Source organism: Tauraco erythrolophus, chromosome Z (genome assembly GCF_009769465.1).
Source record: "Tauraco erythrolophus isolate bTauEry1 chromosome Z, bTauEry1.pri, whole genome shotgun sequence".
Lineage (NCBI taxonomy): Eukaryota > Metazoa > Chordata > Aves > Musophagiformes > Musophagidae > Tauraco > Tauraco erythrolophus.
In genome coordinates this window covers 27654128-27675227 of record NC_141496.1, presented here as the reverse complement: position 1 = coordinate 27675227, position 21100 = coordinate 27654128, and the positions used below count along the sequence as shown (strand labels likewise).

The following is a 21100-nucleotide window of genomic DNA, read 5'->3' as shown; positions in this document are numbered from 1 at the left end:
GCGGCGGGGCGGGGCGGAGGGCGCGCGAGGCGGGGCGGGGCGGGGCGGAGGACGCGCCGGGTGCCGTCGCCCCCGGGGCGGCGGTGAGGGGCGGGCGCGGCCCCTCGGACGGAGGCAGCGCGGCGGAGGCTCCCCGCGGTGGCGGTTCCTGCCCGAGGCGCAGCCCCTCCGGCCGCCCACGCCCCCTCCCCGCCGATGTCAGGGGCCGTAGCGAAGGCCCGTGCGCTGCCCTGGTACTGAAAACGGAGCCTTCAGATCCGGTGCATTGTGGACAGAGGTTGGACCCAAGGGGGTGTCTGATCGCTGTCCAACGATGGGGGAGTTCAGTTCCGTGACAGAACTGAATGACGGAAGGGTTTAGTAGGCTGTTGGCACGTACCTAAACACAGATGTGAGGACAGATTTCGATTAACTCTAAGGAAGAAGTTTTCACTCTGAGGGTAGTGAGGCACTGGAACAGGCTGCTCAGAGCACCTGTGGGTGCCCCATCCCTGCAAGTATTCAGGGCCAGGTTGGATGAAGCTTTGAGCAACCTGGTGTAGTGGAGGGTGTCCCTGCCCATGGCAAGGGGGTTGGAACTAGATGATCTTAAGAGGTCCCTTCCAACCCGAACCATTCTGTGATTCTATGCGCACAGGTCTGAGAACAGGATGACCATCCTTGAAGGTATAAAAAGAGATTAGCTGAAAAACTTCCTATAAAGAGTTTGCCATCCTTGAAGGGGAAACATCCCAGAATATGTATAAACTTTACCATGTTTGGGTTGTCAGCATGTGCAGCACTAACTGGGGGAAAAGTAATTCCGGCAGGTGGAGATCGAGACCACGGACTGACACACCACCTATCCTAAACATACGTCAGACTCCAAAGAAAGGGGTGGAGGCAAAGGACTGAGAATGCGAAGTAATTTACATGCTAGGCGACCGAAAATTAATTACCAATTGTTTAAGAGAATAACATTGGAAATGTTATCAATAGATAGGATTAAAATGCGTAACTAAGTTTCTATCCTGGGGCCCTGTGTGTAGGTTAGGAGGAGAAATTCCCCATGCACCCAGCGCTGCAATAAACCAATGTCGGCTTTCTAAGCTATAATTTAGTTTGGAGAGTTGTCTTGGTTACGGTTTTTGGTAACATGATGAAAGAGTTAACGATTAAAATTACTGCAGAAGAACCTGTTTTTATTTCGCTTCTACCCTCAGATCTGATATTCAGGGAAAACAGCTGCTATGGCACTGCCTGCTGGGTTCCGCTGCCTGCCCAAAGCTGTGCCAGCTGTGAAGAACGACCACAAAGTCTCAGTAACCTCTGAGAACACTTCAGCGTCCCTTTCCTGCCTGTAAAATCATTCCCAATGAGACATCCGAATCTTTGTTGAGTAGAAAAATAAAATTACTCAGTTCTATTGTCAAGTTTGCAAATGGCTAACTAGAAAAACACTGAAGTGGTGTGGACATCAAATATATTCATTCAATTGCTAGTTAGCCATCAACAGAAAATCCTTCTCAATCACAAATTAATATACAGCTGTTGTGTCACCTTCTCACCCTTCACATGCGTTTTTATTGAAGCCATTGGTATACGATCATTTTTAGTATTAACGAAATGTCTTTGTTGTGAATATAGTACTTCACTCTTCCACAGTGGCCAACAAACTATCTTCCATACTTATTCTGGACCGCCACGCTGCAAAAGAAAAGCAGACGGTTAAATATAGTCCCCTAAAAAGAACAGGAAACGGAGATCAAATCTTTTTTTGCACTGTTAGAGTCACAGACTGAGTTCTAGTTTTAATTCCTGATTTATACATAGACTTGTAATCTATATAAGAACATGCACAGAGTGTCAAACACCAGCATCTACCAGTAACAGCTCCATTTTTTTCTGGGGACAATACAAAAAGATCAGCCCCTGCAACCTACAGTTGCAGCTGCTTCCACTTCTCCCTCTCCTGACCCTTACTTTGGAAAGGTCTGGCAAACAAAGCAGTAGTTAACACCAGTTTCAGAATTATTTTCACAGCCCAAATTCCATGGTGCAAAGTGAAAACAAAGCCAAGGTGAGCCATTACAATCTTTATGAGAAATCAGAAAAGTATTAAATTCATTATTTTGCCAACAAAATTATTTTACTACTTACCTCACTGTCAGAAAATTTACACTAGTAGTCACAAGTGTATTACTATGGGAAATAACTCATTTTATTTCTAATTACAATACCTTACCCATATACAGGCAGGAAAAATTATTTCCTCTACCAACAGAACTACACTGTAGTGTCCTTATCATTTAACAAAGCTATACAAGCGTCTTTTTGTTTCAAACTCATATCCATCTCCCAAGTTCTTCAAATTTTGTGCATTCTCCCTTTTTTAAGCATCAGTGTTTACAACTGAGAGCTGTTACAGAACAAATGCAGGTTTTTCTTGCCTTTCATGTACAACGCCGTTATTTGCAAATACCACAGAAAAGACTTCTATCAAGTTTAACAAAATATTTCCAATACTAGAGATACAAGAGTTAACTTGCTAATAAGTAACTTACAAAAAACTAGTTTGAGAAATGTTTTGGACTTCAATCATCTGGTAACAGCCTCGGCTAATCCAAGAACTGTGCTCCTGTCCAGCACATTCCAATTACACATTAAACAGCTGTTACAAAATGGGTAGCGATGGTGATGAACGCAGGCTACGACTATCGCGAGCTACCTGCACGTTGGTTTTAAGTCTGTATCTCTCTACTCGGTGACATCACGAGTTGCCAATTAGAGAGGGTTGGGTCCCTTGTGTATTAAGAATTTGTAGACTGGCCATTGTGCACTACAGCTTAAAAAGCTGCAAGCGCACCCTTACCAAGAATTACAACGCAATACCACATTTGAAACTTCGAAGAAGGCGTAGAAATAAGCTAAATCCTAGGTAAATACAGACAATGCACACCAACAAATGAAACTTACTTGAATATACTCAATCTCTTCATCTGACATAAGTCTCCTTCTGTATTTCTGAGGTAAGGTTCTTGCTAATTCAGAAGTGTCTGGTGTACCCGGTACTCTACTAACAGGTGAAATATTCTGAAAAGCTGGTGACCTGCCTCCTAAAGACTCCTGTGCTTTTGAAGCATGGAGAGATGGCACGCTTGCTTGTAGAGATTCCTGTACTGCAACCCAGATTGCAAAACAATTTACAGAGATACAAGAAGACTGTAAAATTAATTAATGAGCAGCCAATAAAAGTTACCAGTTATTTACAATATTATTCATTATAAGATACACTTAAAAGACACTCTACCTCTCACAACCTGTTTTTATTGTTGTTAAATATATCAAGAGCATAGTGAAAAAATTCTGACAGTGAAAGAAAGCATGTTTGGGTGGCAGAAGTACTGAGGTAGAAACAGAAGGTAAATCAGCACATATCGTAACACAGGCTTCTTCACTCAGAAGCTGTACTTACAGAAGAAGAATAAAGTACCATAAATGTGCATGTGGAGGCAATTATGTAGAAAGTTAACTAAGATAAATAACTAAGATCAACTGAGATGATGCTTTTTATTTACTGCGACTGTAAAGACAAACAAGTGAAAAAGAAGTAGAGGCTTACAGAAAGATAAAGCTCACAGCTATGACATACCACAACATGCAAGGCAGTATTGTACCCATTTTTAATATTACAAAATGACATCATATCAAATTTTGCTAATGATGTGCAGAATGACCACCAAATATCAGGCATCAGCAATCAATGTTAATGAAATGCAGAGACCAAGGAGTACACAAAGTACTTTACAGGTGAGGGCCAGGAGCTAGGCTTAAAGAATTCACATTAGAGAAGCTGCCTCAAGTTTGAGGATACCAGAAGAGACGACAAAAGGGCAGTGTTGTCAAAGGCGGCATTCTGAACATTAGGTCTGTTCCACTATGGAAGTATGCAACTACTTGTACTTGGGGTCGGTAGAGGGACTGATGCTGTGCAAGATCTTTGCCGGCAATATGGACAGTGGGGTTGAGTGCACCCTCAGCAAGTTTGCTGATGACACCAAGCTGTGTGGTGCTGTGGACACACTGGAAGGAAAGGATGCCATCCAGAGGGACCTTGACAGGCTGGAGAGGTGGGCCTGTGAGAACCTCATGAAGTTCAACAAGGCCAAGTGCAAGGTCCTGCACGTGGGTCAGGGCAATCCCAAGCACAAGTACAGGCTGGGTGGAGAATAGATTGAGAGCAGCCCTGAGGAGAAGGACTTGGGAGTGCTGGTGGATGAGAAGCTCAGCATGAGCCGGCAACGTGCGCTTGCAGCCCAGAAAGCCAACTGTATCCTGGGCTGCATCCAAAGAAGTGTGGCCAGCAGGCTGAGGGAAGTGAGAGGGATACTGAGAAGTTCTCAATCAGAAGTTCTCAATCAGTATCTGACAGTCTCAAATTATCAGGTGGTTCAAGAACATGGGATGATCCCAAACAGAACAAGGAGGAAGAGAGCCCATCTGAAGGAGCATATTCTGAACAGGGGGAAAAGCATTTTTGATTCACAAAGTAACACTCCTTATATATGAAAAAGAAAGAAACAGTTTCTCCGAGTTTGTTTCACACACCACAAAAATATCTAGAGATTTGCCGAGGATTTTTCTCTATTGTATGTTTCGGACTGAAGCATAGTTGAAATAGATGCATTAGCCGATTAAAAGCATCAGAAGACTCGAAAGTACCAGACTTAATGTTGCTGTTGCTTTAGCTCAGACACAGTCTCTACTACATTTGTCCCTTCTCTGTTTGAGACCATCATGCTGCAGTAGTAATATGGTGAAAGAATTTGGCTGGCCTTTCAAGCACTGACGTCCCTTAGTTGTGATCCGCAAGAGCTCTGTTTGGCCACGTAGAAGCAACAGTCTGGTAGTGAAATGCAGTTATTGCTACAGCGTTCAAGCAAGATGAGGTAGATTGCAATTTACTAATGAGATGACAGCACCTGATTGAGATAGAAAAGTCTAACATACTTAAAAGACAGAGCCACAAAAATCCGATGCAGAAATAAACAAGAGGAGAGTAACACATTTTCAAGCCTTTGAGAAAGTAGATCACTGGCATGAGAGGTGGTGCATTTGGGTGAACTGTGCACAACATACAGAATTCTGATAGAAAATTATCACAGAAAATAGTTCCTGAAGAGTTCACAGGTAAGTCAGAAGCCACACCGATGGGCACTGTAGATACTTTGTAATGTTAATGGATAAACTAAACTTAAAGCTAAATCATAAATGTGATAATGCTGTGGCAAATAAGGTGGTATGGTATGATTTCTAAAGAAGTGAGAATAACGTAACAGAGCTTCTTAAGATATCTGCTACTGTAGTTTCAAATGCTTTGTTGACTCAAAAGGAGTATTAAAACAACGTATCACTCATGTAACATTGATGTTGAAATGTAACTGCATTGAGAATCCTGTAAAATATCAACACAGATATAGGTATAAAAATTAATATAAAACATTGCAATGAAATTATTTTTTTCCTCAGTATTAATTAATAGTACATGGAAATATTTCTTAAAAGGTATAGTGGGATGACTCTCCCAGCTATAATCATGGTTTTAAAAAACACAGACATCGCACGCTCCAACTAAGAATAGAAGAGATGAGGAAAACACAACATTATTTCTGCAAATGTCACCTAAAGCTGCTTCAAACTGACTTAGGGACAATCATTTCAGGCAAATACAAGTACTTGGAAAAACGAGACTTATTATATAAATCGTGTGCTGGCTCTTACGTAAAATAGTTAATGCAAAGAAATGTGGCACAAGTTGTATATGTAGATGAAATACTTACTTTTAGGTCTGGGACTACTTTTTCTGTCTGGGAACTTAATTAACGGAGTATGTGGCTTGACTACCTAGAACAAGGCAAGGTAGCAGGAGAAACGAGGAGAGTAAGACATATTTCTAGACACGCTTTACCTTCACAATAATAAAATGGAACATAAGACATATTAAACCACCACTTCTATACTGCTGCTTTCTGCACCACCAATCTGATAAACTGGCCACTAATTAAAGTTCTACATTTACACCAGGAGAAATTTCATCTTTAAAGGTGTTCCTCCATCCTAATGTCCAGAGCAGGAACAAGCATTCTCTTCCTTTCCTTTCCAGCAATCGGAGTGTGTGCGGACAGAAACAGCTACCGCAGCTGTATAAATGCAATTGTGAAGTTTTTAACGTGGAATTGTAGCTGTGCTCCGCCTGCACGTATTTCTTCAGCTCGCTGGGCGAGATTTACTCGTTCCGTTAAGAAAAAGCTACTAAGTGGAAAGCTCGGTAGCCGAAGCCACACTGCTTATTTTTGAAACACGTCTTTTAAAGAAGACCCCACGCCTCACCTTCACCTTGAAGGGGGACGGCTCAGAAGGGAGCCACCGGCCCCCGTCGAACAGCGCACAGAAGGGTGCGGGCTGCCCCGCAGCATCCTCTGGTAACAGAAAACCGAGTACCGGCATCAAACCACCGGCGACACCGGGCGGGCCCCACCGCACGCCTCCCTCCCCGCGCCAAGGACACCGGCCTCCTCAGCAGCGCCTCAGGCCCCCGTCGCCTCAGGCCTCGGCGGCGGCCCGCGAGCCGACACCCGCCGCCCGAGACGGCCTCCACGATCCCAGCCGCCCCTTCCCCCCGGCCGCACGGCGAGCGCCGTTACCTGAACGACCCTAGTGGCGGCCGCCATCTTACTGCCCATGGTGACCCTCCGCCGCCGCGCCCCGCCGCCCGCGCCTGAGGGGCAGCGCCGGGCCACGCCCACCGCCAGCGAGGCACCGCCCGCAGCGGGCGACGCCCGCTGCGGGCGGTGCCTCGCTGGCGGTGGGCGTGGCCCGGCGGTGCCGCTGTCCGTAAATAGAAGACGCGGCAAAAACCGCATTAAAAGTGGAAAAAAAAAACCCCAAAACACAAAAACCCCCCAAAAAATCAAACCAACGCGCTTAAATTAAGTCCGGGTTTTATTTTCATTCGATCAAGACGCGTCCCGTCCGCCTTTTAAAAACTGATATTCACTCAACTAAATACAAAGTAACGTTATTTCAACACGCGACGTGCAAGGATTTGGTTGATTTTCTTCCGACCTAAGGCAAAAACGCAACTGCCGGCGGAAAAAATGCGTTTAAAATATTGCTTAGCTGCGCAGCCGACGGCGTGAAGTCACTTCTTTCGCTTTGCCTGCAATTTCCCAAGGTTTGTCATGTTTTGCTGTGTGGGATGGCATCCACGGTTTGCGTCACTGTTTAAATAATCGGCGTATAGCACAGTCACAAGTGGCTAACCAACAGAAGCATAAACTTTTCAGTGTTCGAAATTACATATAATGCTTTAACAAGAAAAGAGGAAATAAAACCACAATAAAGACTGACTTAACCAAGTTTTCCAGTTTGGCCTTTCCACAGGGGTAGAGCAGGGTCATGCATCCTGTCGGAGCTCTTTAGCCTGCTGGCGCCCAGGGCAAGAGGACCGCAATGGCAGAGCCTTGGATTAAGCCTACTTTTACGTAAAAGCTTGAAACACATGGATTATTCTTCTTTCTTGGGTTACTGCTGCCTTCCAGACGGAGATGAGCACTTGGGACAGGACAGCTATGAAGTAGCTCTTCAGGTAGTTTCACCAGCTGTGCTACCTCTTCAAATGTTGGTTGTGTACTGGGAATTAAATTTCACTTCAAAGAGTTGCTTGGCCACGTTCAGAGGCTCTAAAGAGAACAGCAGCTCCTATGGTGCATATTATTTGATAAAATCTAGTACGTTGATTACATACACTGTATAAAACTGAACACCATTTCCCTGACTCACAGAAAATTGACATTTTTTTCAAGCCGTAGAACAATTTCCTTTAGAGATGGATCTTCTGCCCAGTTAACTCTGCTTCCAATTATGACATTCTATAAGAAAGACAGATTACTGGTCAAAAAAAGCCTTTGGAAAGGATTATTCCTAGTAAAAGCTCTCAAAAACTGTCAAGTTTAATTTTTTTTGAACCTCTTGAAATACACAGCAGTGTTTGAAGTATGTGGGATGGGGGAACAGGGGAGAAAGGGAAGTATTTTAGATCCTGTTGTCGATACACAGGCAAAAAAAAGCAGCAGTGCTTTGAACCTCCTAGAGATGTTTGCACACCATCCCTATTGTAAACAGAGGAACTTGGAAGATTTGTGTTTTGGTTTTTTTTTTTTTTTTTTAGAAAAAAACACCATATGAAATAAAGTTTGCATCAAACAGAAGATAACCCAGTGAACTCAAGTTACCCTGCCATTCTGGATTGAAAATGGGAATTATTAAACTTAACCCAGAAAAATTTGCCCTACTTACAGCTCAGAAGATTTCAGGAACACAAAACCAGGAGATAACTCTAGGAATCTAATCTAAAATGTACTAAAATGTTTAATTTTCATTCTCAGTTTGAGACAGAACATTGTTGTCAATGCAAACTAGTAGTAGACGTAGCATGCAATACTAGTGGCTCTCTTTCTGTCCTTGAAATTGTTCTGATTATCCAAATTCACAGCACAGTAATATCCTGTCTTCTACTTGAAGCCCTCTAATACGTTCTTCCTTTTCCTCAGACTAAATTTTTTAAATAAACCTTGTGCACTGGGTTTCATAACCTGTTTGCAGATAAACTCAAGAGCACTGCAACCGCAATTTACCGTTCACTGTGCTTCCCATCTTTGTACTTAAGTCACAGGTCTATGAGGCCAGGCGAAGGAAGCCAAGTCACACGAGATGCAGCTACCAGACTGCAGCACAGTGTGCATGACCTTTAGTAGAGCGTCTCTGAGCACAGGATGCTGCAGGAGACCCTTTCACCCTATTCCAGATCAAGAGGTTTTCTTCTTCATTGTGTGTGACTCCACACTCCAGATGACCTGCCAGCCAGCTGCATGGATACAGACTAGTCAGCAGCATCTGATACATAGGTAACCAAAAGGTTGGAGACTTCACCCCTGAAAGGATCTGGAGACTGGCCATAGCTGCAGGACAGAGCTTTCACAAGGCTGCAGCGGGCGACACAACCAGAGAAGCGCATGTGGTCAGAAGGGGCAGATTAAGGAGCTGCAGTGTGGCTCACTGGTATCACAGGACTAAGACCTACTTATTTCTCCTAACCATGAGATGGGGGAAGTGATCTGGGGGGTATAAGGGTGACTCTCAGCTTAAGAAGATACAGCCACTGCTGTGACAGACATTCTCCAAGAAAATGCATTATTTTAATGGAACAAAGGCATAAAGATAGAATGACAGACTGTCTCGAAACTCTGTAAATAATTATTCCAAATAAATTTATGACAATTTCATGCTTTCAAAGCAATAAAGTTTTTCTTTCATACAGCAGTTTTTGTGTCACAATCGTTACTTAAAGTTTTTAGAAAACACAATTTTCTTTGAAGTTACATTTACCATAGAGGAAGTTATCTTGACTGTAATGCAAAACTGCAAACTTGCTTCTAAAAGCTAAAGCACATTACCTGGAATACGTTTTGAATTACTGTAGTAATGTCTTTTTCTTTTCGTAAGTTATTACGCATCTTCTCCAGCATTTTGCTCACTCTTGTATTTTTTTGTTTCTCCTTCTGTTCTTTCAACATAGTACGAATTTGCAGTAGCTTCTGTCCTGTGGCCTTTTTTAGTGCTGTTCAATTATTAGGAAAATGAATTGTTAAGAAGTAGTTAGGTGAGCAGCAGAGCTAAAGAAATGCTTTTTTCCTCACAGACATCTAAGACACTTCCACTGCAATGACCCTAACTTCACGCTCCAGCCCTTCCCTTCAATATACCTCAGGATATTCCTTTCACACAAGAGGCAATATGTGCTGTGACTACTTGGTATCAAAATACATCAATTGGTTCCTTGGCTGCTGGCAAAGCAGAAAGTACTTTGTATGCTGCTGTCTGCATTTCCACCAGACACAGACCAAAATTTGAACATCTGTCCTACACCCCGTCTTTGGTTGTCACAACTTTTACAGTCAGAGGTGTTTAAGACCCCTTCCCCTTTTTCAAAACTGATCAAAACCAAATTCCAATGTTGTACAAGGAACATCAGGACACCATCAGTGAATATTACTATTTTTTTTAATAGGAAACCAGGCTAAAACCTAAACTGAATAAATTCATACATTGAAAGAATGCTGACACAGCATTCCTTCCCTTATTTCTGAAGATCATAGAATGGCATAGGCTGGAAGAGACCTCAGGCATCATCTAATCCAACCTCCCTGTCATGGGCAGGGACGCCTCTCAACTAGATCAGGCTACTCAAGGCTCTGTCCAACCTGGCCTTGAACACCTCCAGGGAGGGGGCATCCACAACCTCTCTGGGCAATCTATTCCAAAGTCTCACCACCCTCATACTGAAAGATATTAGGGATGTTCATTTTTCCTGTGAAGACAGATATTTCATTCTGTTTGTTTGTTACTATCAACATATACAAAACTTCCTATGCATGAAACAAGCAATAGTTGTTAAATCTGTTGGCAAACAGACAACTGTTTGGCCATATGACAGTAAGAGCATTTAGAAAACATACTTACCTTATTGAGTTCTGAATATTGACTTCGCATCTAAATTGGACCCACTTTAACAAGCCTGCTGACTATCAACTGTTATGACAGTTCTTTGTAAGTAAATCCTCTCCCCTACACTGCAAATATTTCATGAAGGTGGAGTCTGACAACAAAAAAATTCTTTAGCTGTTGTAGGACTGATTTAAATTAGTAAAATGGATGTGTAATTTTCTGGGGAGCTTAAACTAAATAGTAAAATGCCATCACATTGCTTTTGAGTATCTTCTTGCATCTCTCATTCTAATGTGTCTGTGTCACATTGTTAAAGTAGACAACATACCAGCTCTCGTTTTTACTGTACTTCCTGCTCTTTTCAGAAGTTTTGTAATTGTGTTGAGAGTTTCGCAGCTACTTCAGATGTAAATTAATATCGCTACAAGAACTTTAAAATATGAACTGTACATTCAAATATAAACAAAAGTAAATATAGCCAACATACTTACAGAGTCTTTTCATTTTAATGTCAATCAATTTATGTTCCTTCTCACGCACTCGCTGAAAGAAAAAAAAAAGTATTTCCTAGACTTTTGGCTTCAAAAGATATTGAAAGATGCTGTTTCAACCCATAAAGGCAGTTACGGGCAGTTCTAGAAGCAGACTTTCTTACATATTCACTTTACGTAATCATTTCAGAAATTTTAACACCAGTAGAAACCGCACCCTTCGGGCCACATATTTACCTTCCAATGACTTGTGCAATCCTGTTACTTTCAAATTGTGCACCTGTCCCCGTTGATGTTGGCAGAACTGCACAACTGCAACGGAAGCTACAACTGTCACTTACCTGCTGGTGCTCAAGTACTTCATTGCTGAGCATTACTATACGTTTCACAGTTTCCATGATCAGTCTAAGGAAGGAAACACAGTTGCATACCTTAAGAACATTAATATGAGCCAACTGCATAAATGTTTTAATCAAGGTTATTTGAATTTTAAAATCTCCATTTCCTCTAACACCAAAATAAAACTTTTTTTTTTTTTTAACAAACTACAGCCTTTCTTTTTTACAGTTATAATACTAAGTATTGTTTTAGGGGTCAAATAGTCTCTGTATTTGGAATGGATGTGGAAGGCCAGTCAATGGATAATGAGGATGATGGTCCATCTAAACCAGACGTGTTGGCCAAGGTGAGAAAGGCTTGCCCCCCTGTATCATGACCACCTCCATGAGAAAGAAAAGATGGGTTAGAGTTGAAGGTGACTCCCTTTTGAAAGGAAATGTGGGTCCAATATGCCAGACAGACCCTCCTCTTAGGGAAGTCTGCTGCCTCCCTGGGGTCTGCGTTAAGGACATCGCTAGGAAACTTCCCAGCCTGGTATGAACGTTGGACTACTACTTATTACTGCTCTTCCACGTGGGTGGCAATGAAGTTACAACGCATAGTCCAAGGGCAATCAAGAGACGTCAGGGCCCTGGGACAGGTGGTAAAGGAATCTGAAGCACAGATTACTTTTTCTTCTCTCCTTCCAGTTGCGGGCAGTGACACAGGAAAAAACAGATGCACTCAGTCTGTCAACACATGGCTCCATGGCTGGTGTCACTACCACGATTTTGGTGGTTTTGATAATGGAATGGCCTCTGCAGCATCAGACTTGCTCGCACCAGACGGGATTTACGTCTCTCGAAGAGGTACGAGGGTCTTCGCTCATCAGCCAGTGAAGCTCGTTGACAGGGCTTGAACTAGACTTGAAAGGGAAGTGGGATAATAATCAGGTTTGCCCAAGACAAGCACAGAGCACCTGAAGAGCAGCAGAAAGGAATTCCAGACACTCCAGCCAGTAAGTCAGATTCATTGGGGGCCCAACTCAAATGACTCTATGACAACACACGTAGTATGGGGGATAAGCAAGAGGAGTTAAACATGTGTGTACATCTGCAGGAATATTATCTTCTTGGCATCACAGAGACGTGGTGGGATGAATCTTATAACTGGAGTGTTGGAAGGGAAGGATACAGGCTGTTTCAGAAGGACAGGCAGGGAGACGAGAAGGAGGTGTCACCCTCTATGTCAAAGACCAGCTGGAGTGCATGGAGCTCCACCTGGGGATGGAAGAGGAGCTGACCGAGAGCTTATAGGTCAGGATTAAAGGGAAAGGGAGGAGACAGGTGACATTATAGTGGGACCAGGATGACCAAAAGGATAAGGCCCTCTATAGACAGATAGAGCAGCCTCACATTTACAAGCCCTGGTCCTCATGAGGGACTTCAACCACCCTACTATCTTTTGGAGGGACAACACAGCAGGGCAGAAGCAATGCAGAAATTTCCTGGAATGCATGGATGGTAACTTCCTTCTCCAAGTGATACAGGAACCAACGAGGAGAGGTGCTATGCTGGACCTTGTTCTCACCAACAAGGACGAGCTGGTGGGGAATGTGGAGCTCAAAAGCAGCCTTGGCTACAGTGACCATGAAATGGTGGAGTTAAAGATCCTTAGGGTGGTGAAGAGAGCACATAGCAAGCTCACTACCCTGGATTTCAGAAGAGCAAACTTTGACCTCTTCAGGGATGTGCTTGGTAGAGTATCATGGAAAAAAGCCCTGGAGGGAAGAGGGGCCCATGAAAACTGGTTAATATTCAAGGATCACCTCCTCCAAGCTCAGGAGCGGTGTATCCTAACAAAGAGGATGTTGGGCAGAAACGCCAGGAGGCCTGTGTGGATGAACAAGGAGCTCTTGGACAAATTCAAGCACAAAAGAGAAGCCTACAGAGGGTGGAAGCAAGGACAGGTAGCCTGGGAGGAATACAGACAAATTGTCTGAGCAACTAGAGATCAGGTTAGGAAAGCTAAAGCCTTGATAGAATTCAATCTGGCCAAGGACATCAAGGGCAACAGGAAAAACTTCTATAGATATGCCAGTGATAAAAGTAGGACTAGGGAAAACGTGGGCCCTCTCCGGAAGGAAATGGGAGACATGGCTACCCAGGATATGGAGAAGGCTGAGGTACTTAATGACTTCTTTGCCTCAGTTTTCACTGATGAGTACTCCAGCTGTACTGCCCAAGTCACAGAAGGCAAAGGCAGGGACTGGGAGAATAAAGAAACACCCACTGTAGGAGAAGACCAGGTTTGAGAGTATCCAAGGAACCTGAAGGTGCACAAGTCCATGAGACCTGATGAGATGCATCTATGGGTCCTGAAGAAACTGGCAGATGAAGTTGCTAAGTCACTGTCCAACATATTTGAGAAGTTGTGGCAGTCCGGTGAAGTTCCCACCGACTGGAAAAGGGGAAAAATAGCCCCTATCTTTAAAAAGGGAAAAAAGGAAGATCCGAGGAACTATAGGCCAGCCAGTCTCACCTCTGTGCCCGGCAAGATAACGGAGTAGATCTTCCTGGTAACTATGCTAAGGCATATGTTAAAAAAGGAGGTGATTGATGACAGTCAACATGGCTTCACTAAGAGCAATTTGTGCCTGACAAATTTGGTGGCCTTCTGTGACAGGGTTACAGCATTGGTGGATAAGGAAAGGGCAACTGACATCATCTGCCTGCACCTGGGCAAAGCATTTGACACTGTCCCACACCACATCCTTGCCTCTGAATTGGAGAGACATGGATTTGACGGAGAGACCAGTCCTGAATTTGTTAGGTATCATAAGACATCATAGACATGCAATACTTTCAGCTGTATTCCTGACAGAAGGTATATTTCTCCTACTACACTTTATATGCGTGCACCCGTTAATATTGGGCAGGAAATTAAAAGCTAATTTTAAACATGTTTGAAACTTTCAGTTAAGACATTAACCTCCTACACGATTAATAAATGAAGGCAGCAAAGCTGAGGCAAGGGTCTGTTACAAGCCTGTAATATGTGCTCAGCCATTAGAAACGCAGCTAACTCATGCATTAAAGACAAAAAACTGTTCATTACAAACAGTTCTCAGTAACGAATCAAAAATTATGATCTCTGTAATCAAAGGTTGGTTAATTCAGAGCCCAAACTTAAATACACCCTGGGTATAAGCGGTCTCATGATCAATGCTGACTCTATCCAGCAGGTGGATTGTATATCATTCAGTCAAAACCAGAAGGAAGCTTGCTTTTAAAAATGTACAATGAAGTAATGTAGAGGTGCGTCACATTAAATCATGTAAAGTCCATTCCTTCTAGCCATCCCTTCCCCAAGAATACCTTACCGTGAGTCTTTATCATTTTCCTTGATTTTGTTTCTCAGGGCAACCGTAAGTTGGATCCTGCACAGTGTGGGGAAGAAACATATAACCGATGAGAACTGATAAGAAACTGAGAAAAGTAGATTTAGAGAAATACCTGTCCTGGTTTTGACTGAGAAAGAGTTAGTTTTTGTTTTTAGCAGGTAGAAGAGCTCTCTGGTTTGGATTTAGTCTGGGATTCATTATGAGAAGAATGTTGACAGCACACTGACATTTATAGTTCGCACTGAGACATCAAGGACCTTTCAGCTTGCTGTGTTTTTGCCAGTGTGCAGGAGCACAACAGGCTGGGGGAAGAGCACAGCTAGCACAAAGGGTCCACAACTGCCCTTGTGATTGGAACTTAGGACTGAGTGCTAAATTGGCCAATGAAGTATTTCATATCATGCAACATCATGTCCAACTTATAGAAGAGGGTTGACTGGGAAGAAGTGCTTTGGCTCTTCCAGAAATCCTCTTCCGAGGGCTCTCTAGGACTCTTGGAGTGCTATCTCTCTCTCACGCTCTTTTTGGGCCTCTAACTCATCTAGGATTGCAGTGTTGGGACTTATCTGTTTTGGGATCATTAGTCTTGGTCACCGGGTGGCAAGGAATTACAATGTGCATCACTTGCTTGTATATATTTTTATAAACATACATATATTAATATATTATTATTATTATATTATTACTTTAAATTTCATATTATTGTTATTATTAAATTGTACTTATCTCAACTCAGAGATCTCCTTCCCTTTTCCCCGTTAACTCTCTTCCCCATTCTCCAGAGGTGGGGGAGGGTGAGCCAGCGGCTGTGTGGTGGTGCCAGCTGGGCTAAACCACAACAATAGCGCAAGAGATATTTAGAAGGCTCCGTTTAGGCCCTCTTTCACATTGGAATTGTATATACATAAAATACTCAATACCTTTTAAATATCACACTTAAATAATGGGCTTCACTCTCAGGACAAGAAATGACTATCAATGATTTTTTCTGAGTGTGACACAAATTCTCCTCTCTTGCCAAATGTACTCAGGCATCGTTAATCCCAGAGTCTGCGGAGGGGAACAGAACGGCCGTATAACACCAGAGATGTACAACACCTATCAACTTCCACCTTTTCATATGCATTTGTAAAATACTGACAAGAAATGTGTTTCCTGATTTATATAGTCAGACTTTCACAATTTTGCAGAAACCTTTGGGTTTCAATGCTTCAACTTCTAATGTTTTTTTTTTTTTTTTTTTTTTTGGTCTCTATGCTGCCTTCATCTGCATCCTGCTGGTTCAAGGATACTGAAATGTCTCATGTTTGTAACACATCATATTACTTTGAAAACCTCTTTTAACCAGAATGATGTATATGTGCATGTATGCGGGCACACATAAACAAACAGAAAACCTCCAAATAAATAGGAAGAAAATTCTACCTTTGCAAGGCTAAGGTCTTGTTCTGGAAAGAAACTGTTGCTTTCTCCACCTCTCTTTTCAAGTCTGCCTTCGCACTGAAGGAAAAAAAAAATCCCAAGCAATGTGAAGACAGCAAAAAAATTAAAAGCAATATCACATTTTAAACTCATTCTCTACATGTCTAAAATAAGATTTTTTTTCCCTGTATGTCACAAATTATTAAGACCGGGAATATTTTACGCTGTGGAACTATATTAGTGAATTCTAGCCATCACTAGAAGGACTGCAAATTTAGAAGTCGCATCAGATAGAGAACTATATTAGGAGACTGAGTAAAATATTTCCTTTATTTTCACCAGACTCCTGCAAGGTACTGATCGTTAATCCAGAGATTTACTAAGAAGGAGTAACTAGAAGAGAAGCTTCAAGTTCGGTTCTCAACACCTCTCCTCTCTATTTTAAAATACATCAAAAGTTTGAAATTATCTAATGACGTACTTCTGGACAAACTTTTCTTCAACGGCGTGATCAAAGTAAGAGTCTTGACCTGTAAAGAAAGAACATCACTAAAAAAACGCACGACAGAGACTTTTTAACACAGCCTACAGAGCATAAAGGATAAGCAGCCGGCCGGCTATGTTAACAAGGTATTTCTTATTCTCATTAAAACATTGTTACAGCAAGCACCTTTAGTATCTAATTTTTTAAAACTAGATCTGTTAGCGACACCACATTCTTTGCGCCTGCGACACCCCGCTCAGGGGAAGCACAGAGGGCTGCTGGAGGGAGTCTGAGAAGGGGTAAGCTTACTGGCATGCACTGCGGCGCGGTACTCCATCAGCTGCTGCTTCATCTGTTCCCGCAGCCTGGCGCGGAAGGAAAGCGACACGGTCAGATCCCGCCCCGGCCCCGCCACCGCCGCCGCCCCGGCCCCGCCACAGGCGCCGAGGGGGCCCCGCCACGGGCGCCGAGGGGGCCCCGCCACGGGCGCCGAGGGGGCCCCGCCACGGGCGCCGAGGGGGCCCCGCCACGGGCGCCGAGGGGGCCCCGCCACAGCGAACCGCCTCTCACGCCCGCCCGCCCCCCAGCACCGACCGGAGCAGGGTGAGGACGTCCACCTTCGCCTCGGGCACGGCCGCTGCCGCCGCCTCCTGCTGCTGCAGCGGCTCCATGGCCGCGCCTTCAAACGTCCCGCGCGCGCGCGCTTCCTCAGGGCGGCCGGTAACTACTTCCGGTCGGAGGGGCGGGGCTCCCAGAAGGCCACGCGCGGGGCCGCTTCTTCTTTGTGCGCGGCCGTTTCCGCGCCGAACGGGAGGCGGGACGGCGGCGGGTGGCGAGATGGGGCTGAACCGAGCGCCCCCGGCTGGCACGAGGCGCCTCAGGTCAGCGCTTCAGTCGCTGAGCTTAGCCCTGTGAGCAGTGAGGAGGCGGTTACAGAAAAATTTTGCTTTCGCCTAGAGTTGATTAAGAAGGCGTTAACAGGGGCACTTACGGTTAAAAATATGTACATAATCCCCTTTGTAAATCTTTGAGCGCGGCGAGCTCCCTACCCGAGGTAAGAAACTGATGGGCTGAAGCCAGCTGGAACCGGAGGAGGGGAGGAGTTCACGCTGGGGAAGACTCCTGACTTCATCCATGGTGAAAAGTTCACGCTGATGAAGACTCCTGACTTCATCCCCACTGACCCTCGGGACGACCGCCAGGAGAAACTGTGCATGATTGGTGGGGGGGGGGGGAGTAAGGCAGAGTTAGGTAAATACAAATTCAGAGAATCACAGAATTGTAATAATAATAATAATAATAATAATTGAAATAATAATAATTGTAATAGCTCCTCCCTGTGCCCCGAGATAATAATGAAAATGTAAAAACACTTAAGAGTATGTAACGGATTCCAGTATAAATCACCCACTGAGGACTGTGTTGGCGTGCCTCTGGCCACGGTCCTGCGCCCAGCGCTGTGATCTTTGCTCCGCTGACTTTGTCCCCGAATAAACTACGTGAAAACTATTTATGTGGGCTCGTTTCTCACGGCTCCCACACGACTGTCCCCCAGGAATAAACTCTTCCTCTGTGGCGGGCATGAGAAGGGAACAGGGCAGCCCCTTCTGCCAGGTGTTTTTCAGATAAACGGAAGGGAAGCAGGAGTACTGTGAGACGTTTGGGACAAAGACCAAAAGGAAACAAAAGTAAAAGGGATAGTGGTAGGCAAAGAACCACTGCCACTTCTGAGAGAAGACTGGTGCAGCTTTCCAACCAGTATTCTCCTAGAGGTAGAACTGATAGTTATTAGATAAATTATTAACAAGTTGCACTCTCATTTGACGAATCTGGCACGCAGTATCTCTGCCACAACATTAGCAGAGCCTGTGCCAGCACTCCTGCCTGAATACTTTCCTGGGGGATCGTCATCTACCTGTACTTGTCCAAAGCATTTGACACTGTCCTGCACAACATCCTTGTCTCTAAACTAGACAGACATGGATTTGAAGGATGCACCACTTGGTGGATAAGGAATTGTCTGGATGGTCGCACTCAAAGTGTTTCAGTCAATGTTGCTCAATGTCCAAGTGGAGACCAGTGATGAGTGGCGTTCCTCAGGGGTCAGTACTCGGGCCGGTGCTATTTAACATCCTCATGGGTGACACGGACAGTGAGATTGAGAGTGCCCTCAGCAAGTTTGCAGATAACACCAAGCTGTGTGGTGTTATGGACACGCTGGAGGGAAGGGATGCCATCGAGAGGGACCTTGACAGGGTGGAGAGGCAGGCCTGTGTGAACCTCATGAAGCTCAACAACGCCAAGTGCAAGGTCCTGCATGTGGGTTGGGGCAATCCCATGCACAAGTACAGGCTGGGAGGAGAATGGATTGAGAGCAGCCCTGAGGAGAAGGACTTGGGAGTGCTGGTGGATGAGAAGCTCAACATGAGCCGGCAATGTGTGCTGAGAGCCCAGAAAGCCAACCGTATCCTGGGCTGCATCAAAAGAAGTGTGGCCAGCAGGTTGAGAGAGGGGATTCAGCCCCTCTACTCTGCTTTTGTGAGACCCCACCTGGAATGCTGCGTTCAGCTCTGGAGTCTCCAACACAAGAAGGACATGGAGCTGCTGGAGCGAGTCCAGAGGAGGGCCACGAAGATGATCCAAGGGCTGAAGCACCTCTGCTATGAAGACAGGCTGAGAGAGTTGGGGCTGTTCAGCCTGGAGAAGAGAAGGCTCCAGGGTGATCTTATAGCAGCCTTCCAGTACTTAAAGGGGGCCTACAGGAAAGCTGGAGAGGGACTTTTTACAAGGGCATGTAGTGATAGGACAAGGGGCAATGGATTTAAACTGAAAGAGGGCAGATTTAGATTAGATCTAAGGAAGAAACTCTTCTCTCTCAGGGTGGTGAGGCACTGGAACAGGTTGCCCAGAGAAGTTGTGGCTGCCCCATGCCTAGAAGTGTTCAGGGCCAGGCTGGATGAGGCTTTGGGCAACCTGGTATAGTTGAGGGTGTCCCTGCCCATGGCAGGGGGGTTGGAACTAGATCTTTGAGGTCACTTCCGACACAAACCATTCTATGATTCTATGAAACCAGAGCTATCTATTTTTACAGAGTTTTTCTTAACATACTTTCCTGTTTACATCCCAGCTGAGTTTTTTTTTTAACCAGTAAAGTCAAGATGCAGTACGGAAAACATTATTACAATACACATTTATTTTTTCCTCAATATAGACACATGTATTGCTTGCTGCTGGATGCAGGATACACAGCTGCACTTTGAATGTGTTTCATCTTTGAAAGTTTGTTGCAACTGTCTGCACACAAATCAAGTGACTAAAAACTCCCCCACCATAGTATTTTTTAAAATATACATCAATCGGCCTACCCCTGTGATTTGAAAACCTGCCCTTACAGCACAGTTGTAATAGATTTCACAGCGGGAGAAGCCTGAACCCTTCTTTGGAGGATTCTTGCCAGATACAGGCTCTTGTTAAACACATTTAGGATAGGCCTTTACTGCCGTTGCCTTCCTGTCAGCGTAGCCAGGAAAACACCCTGTGTGTGTGTTGGGTAACACAGAAAAAGCTGCTTCACGTCTGTTAAGATGCAGGCCTGCACTTGCCTGCGAAGCATCCAGGTAGGAGCTGATCCCCACTGCCGTGATCATCTCACGTGGTCCCAGCCACCTTAATTCGTTTCGGATCCTGTTGCTAGCAGCTGAAGTATGAAATGAGCCTTTGATCAGAGCGAGTTGTGGCAAGCAGAAAGGCTTTTCAGTTACATTAAGCTAATTTGATTTGAAAAGAATCACCCCTGCCTTTCATCTACCGATCATGATGGGGCTCGTCATTGGTTTGGTGAAATGCTGCCAGCTCCAGTACAATCCCCTCAAGTCCAAGCGGCACGCGTAAATATTAACTGAAGCTTTTTGTTTGAAAATGGTTTTAAAAACCAAAAGATCATCCTGCTTACAGGCTGAGGGAAATTATAGCGTTATTCCTCAACCCACCTGTGCCTTCTGGGGGAGGCGAAGTGAGAAAACCACTGCCAAAGGCATAAATCAGAAGAAAAGAAGATCAAGCTTTGGGAACTCAGCTGGTTCTGCAGCATTATCCTGAGAAATGAGGAAGTGTGATTTGTGCACTCAATCCTCATCACTCTGTGTAAAAGCAGTGCAACTTATAGAGACTTTCTGTCCACAGCTTCTCAGGTCAGTCCTGTACTGCAGGTGTTTTAACACAGCATGGGAGGAAGAGAATGGAATGCAAACTCGTTTAACAGTTACAAAAGAAACTATGCAGTTTGATAAACAGTCCGATCACAACAGCAGTTGCTCAAGGACTTTTCAAATGGCGTTGCTGGTGAATCTCTTTTGATCACGTAATTCCTACGTCACTCGATCCTTAAATTCCACTAACATCAAGTCTGGTCTTTGTAGTGATATTGTTACTGATCCT

General features: G+C 44.4%; 2 protein-coding genes across 2 annotated transcripts; both read right to left on the bottom strand.

The window, feature by feature from the left end:
- Positions 1-1184: 1184 nt before the first annotated feature.
- KGD4 (alpha-ketoglutarate dehydrogenase subunit 4) lies at positions 1185-6735 on the bottom strand. Its single transcript, XM_086629427.1, has 4 exons — positions 6684-6735; positions 5820-5883; positions 2956-3158; positions 1185-1686 (listed from the first exon to the last, which is right to left on the bottom strand). Exons 1-4 carry the CDS (start codon positions 6720-6722, stop codon positions 1669-1671), a joined length of 324 nt encoding a protein of 107 aa, XP_086485553.1. The 5' UTR covers positions 6723-6735; the 3' UTR covers positions 1185-1668.
- A 269-nt stretch (positions 6736-7004) lies between these two features.
- Positions 7005-17334, bottom strand: CENPH (centromere protein H). Its single transcript, XM_086629307.1, has 8 exons — positions 17244-17334; positions 16661-16709; positions 16183-16257; positions 14737-14793; positions 11378-11441; positions 11037-11088; positions 9495-9658; positions 7005-7910 (listed from the first exon to the last, which is right to left on the bottom strand). Exons 1-8 carry the CDS (start codon positions 17332-17334, stop codon positions 7818-7820), a joined length of 645 nt encoding a protein of 214 aa, XP_086485433.1. The 3' UTR covers positions 7005-7817.
- Between the last annotated feature and the right edge of the window lie 3766 nt (positions 17335-21100).

Excerpts from the sequence above, each read along its gene's own strand:
- KGD4 (XM_086629427.1), bottom strand. The coding sequence starts at position 6,722 with ATGGGCAGTAAGATGGCGGCCGCCACTAGGGTCGTTCAG. Across the intron at positions 5,884-6,683 it reads CCGCCACTAGGGTCGTTCAG|GTAGTCAAGCCACATACTCC; the intron begins GTAACGGCGCTC and ends GCCTTGTTCTAG. Across the intron at positions 3,159-5,819 it reads AAGTAGTCCCAGACCTAAAA|TACAGGAATCTCTACAAGCA; the intron begins GTAAGTATTTCA and ends TCTGGGTTGCAG.
- CENPH (XM_086629307.1), bottom strand. The coding sequence starts at position 17,334 with ATGGAGCCGCTGCAGCAGCAGGAGGCGGCGGCAGCGGCCGTGCCCGAG. Across the intron at positions 14,794-16,182 it reads AAGACCTTAGCCTTGCAAAG|GATCCAACTTACGGTTGCCC; the intron begins GTAGAATTTTCT and ends CACACTGTGCAG. Across the intron at positions 11,442-14,736 it reads GAAAATGATAAAGACTCACG|ACTGATCATGGAAACTGTGA; the intron begins GTAAGGTATTCT and ends TTCCTTCCTTAG.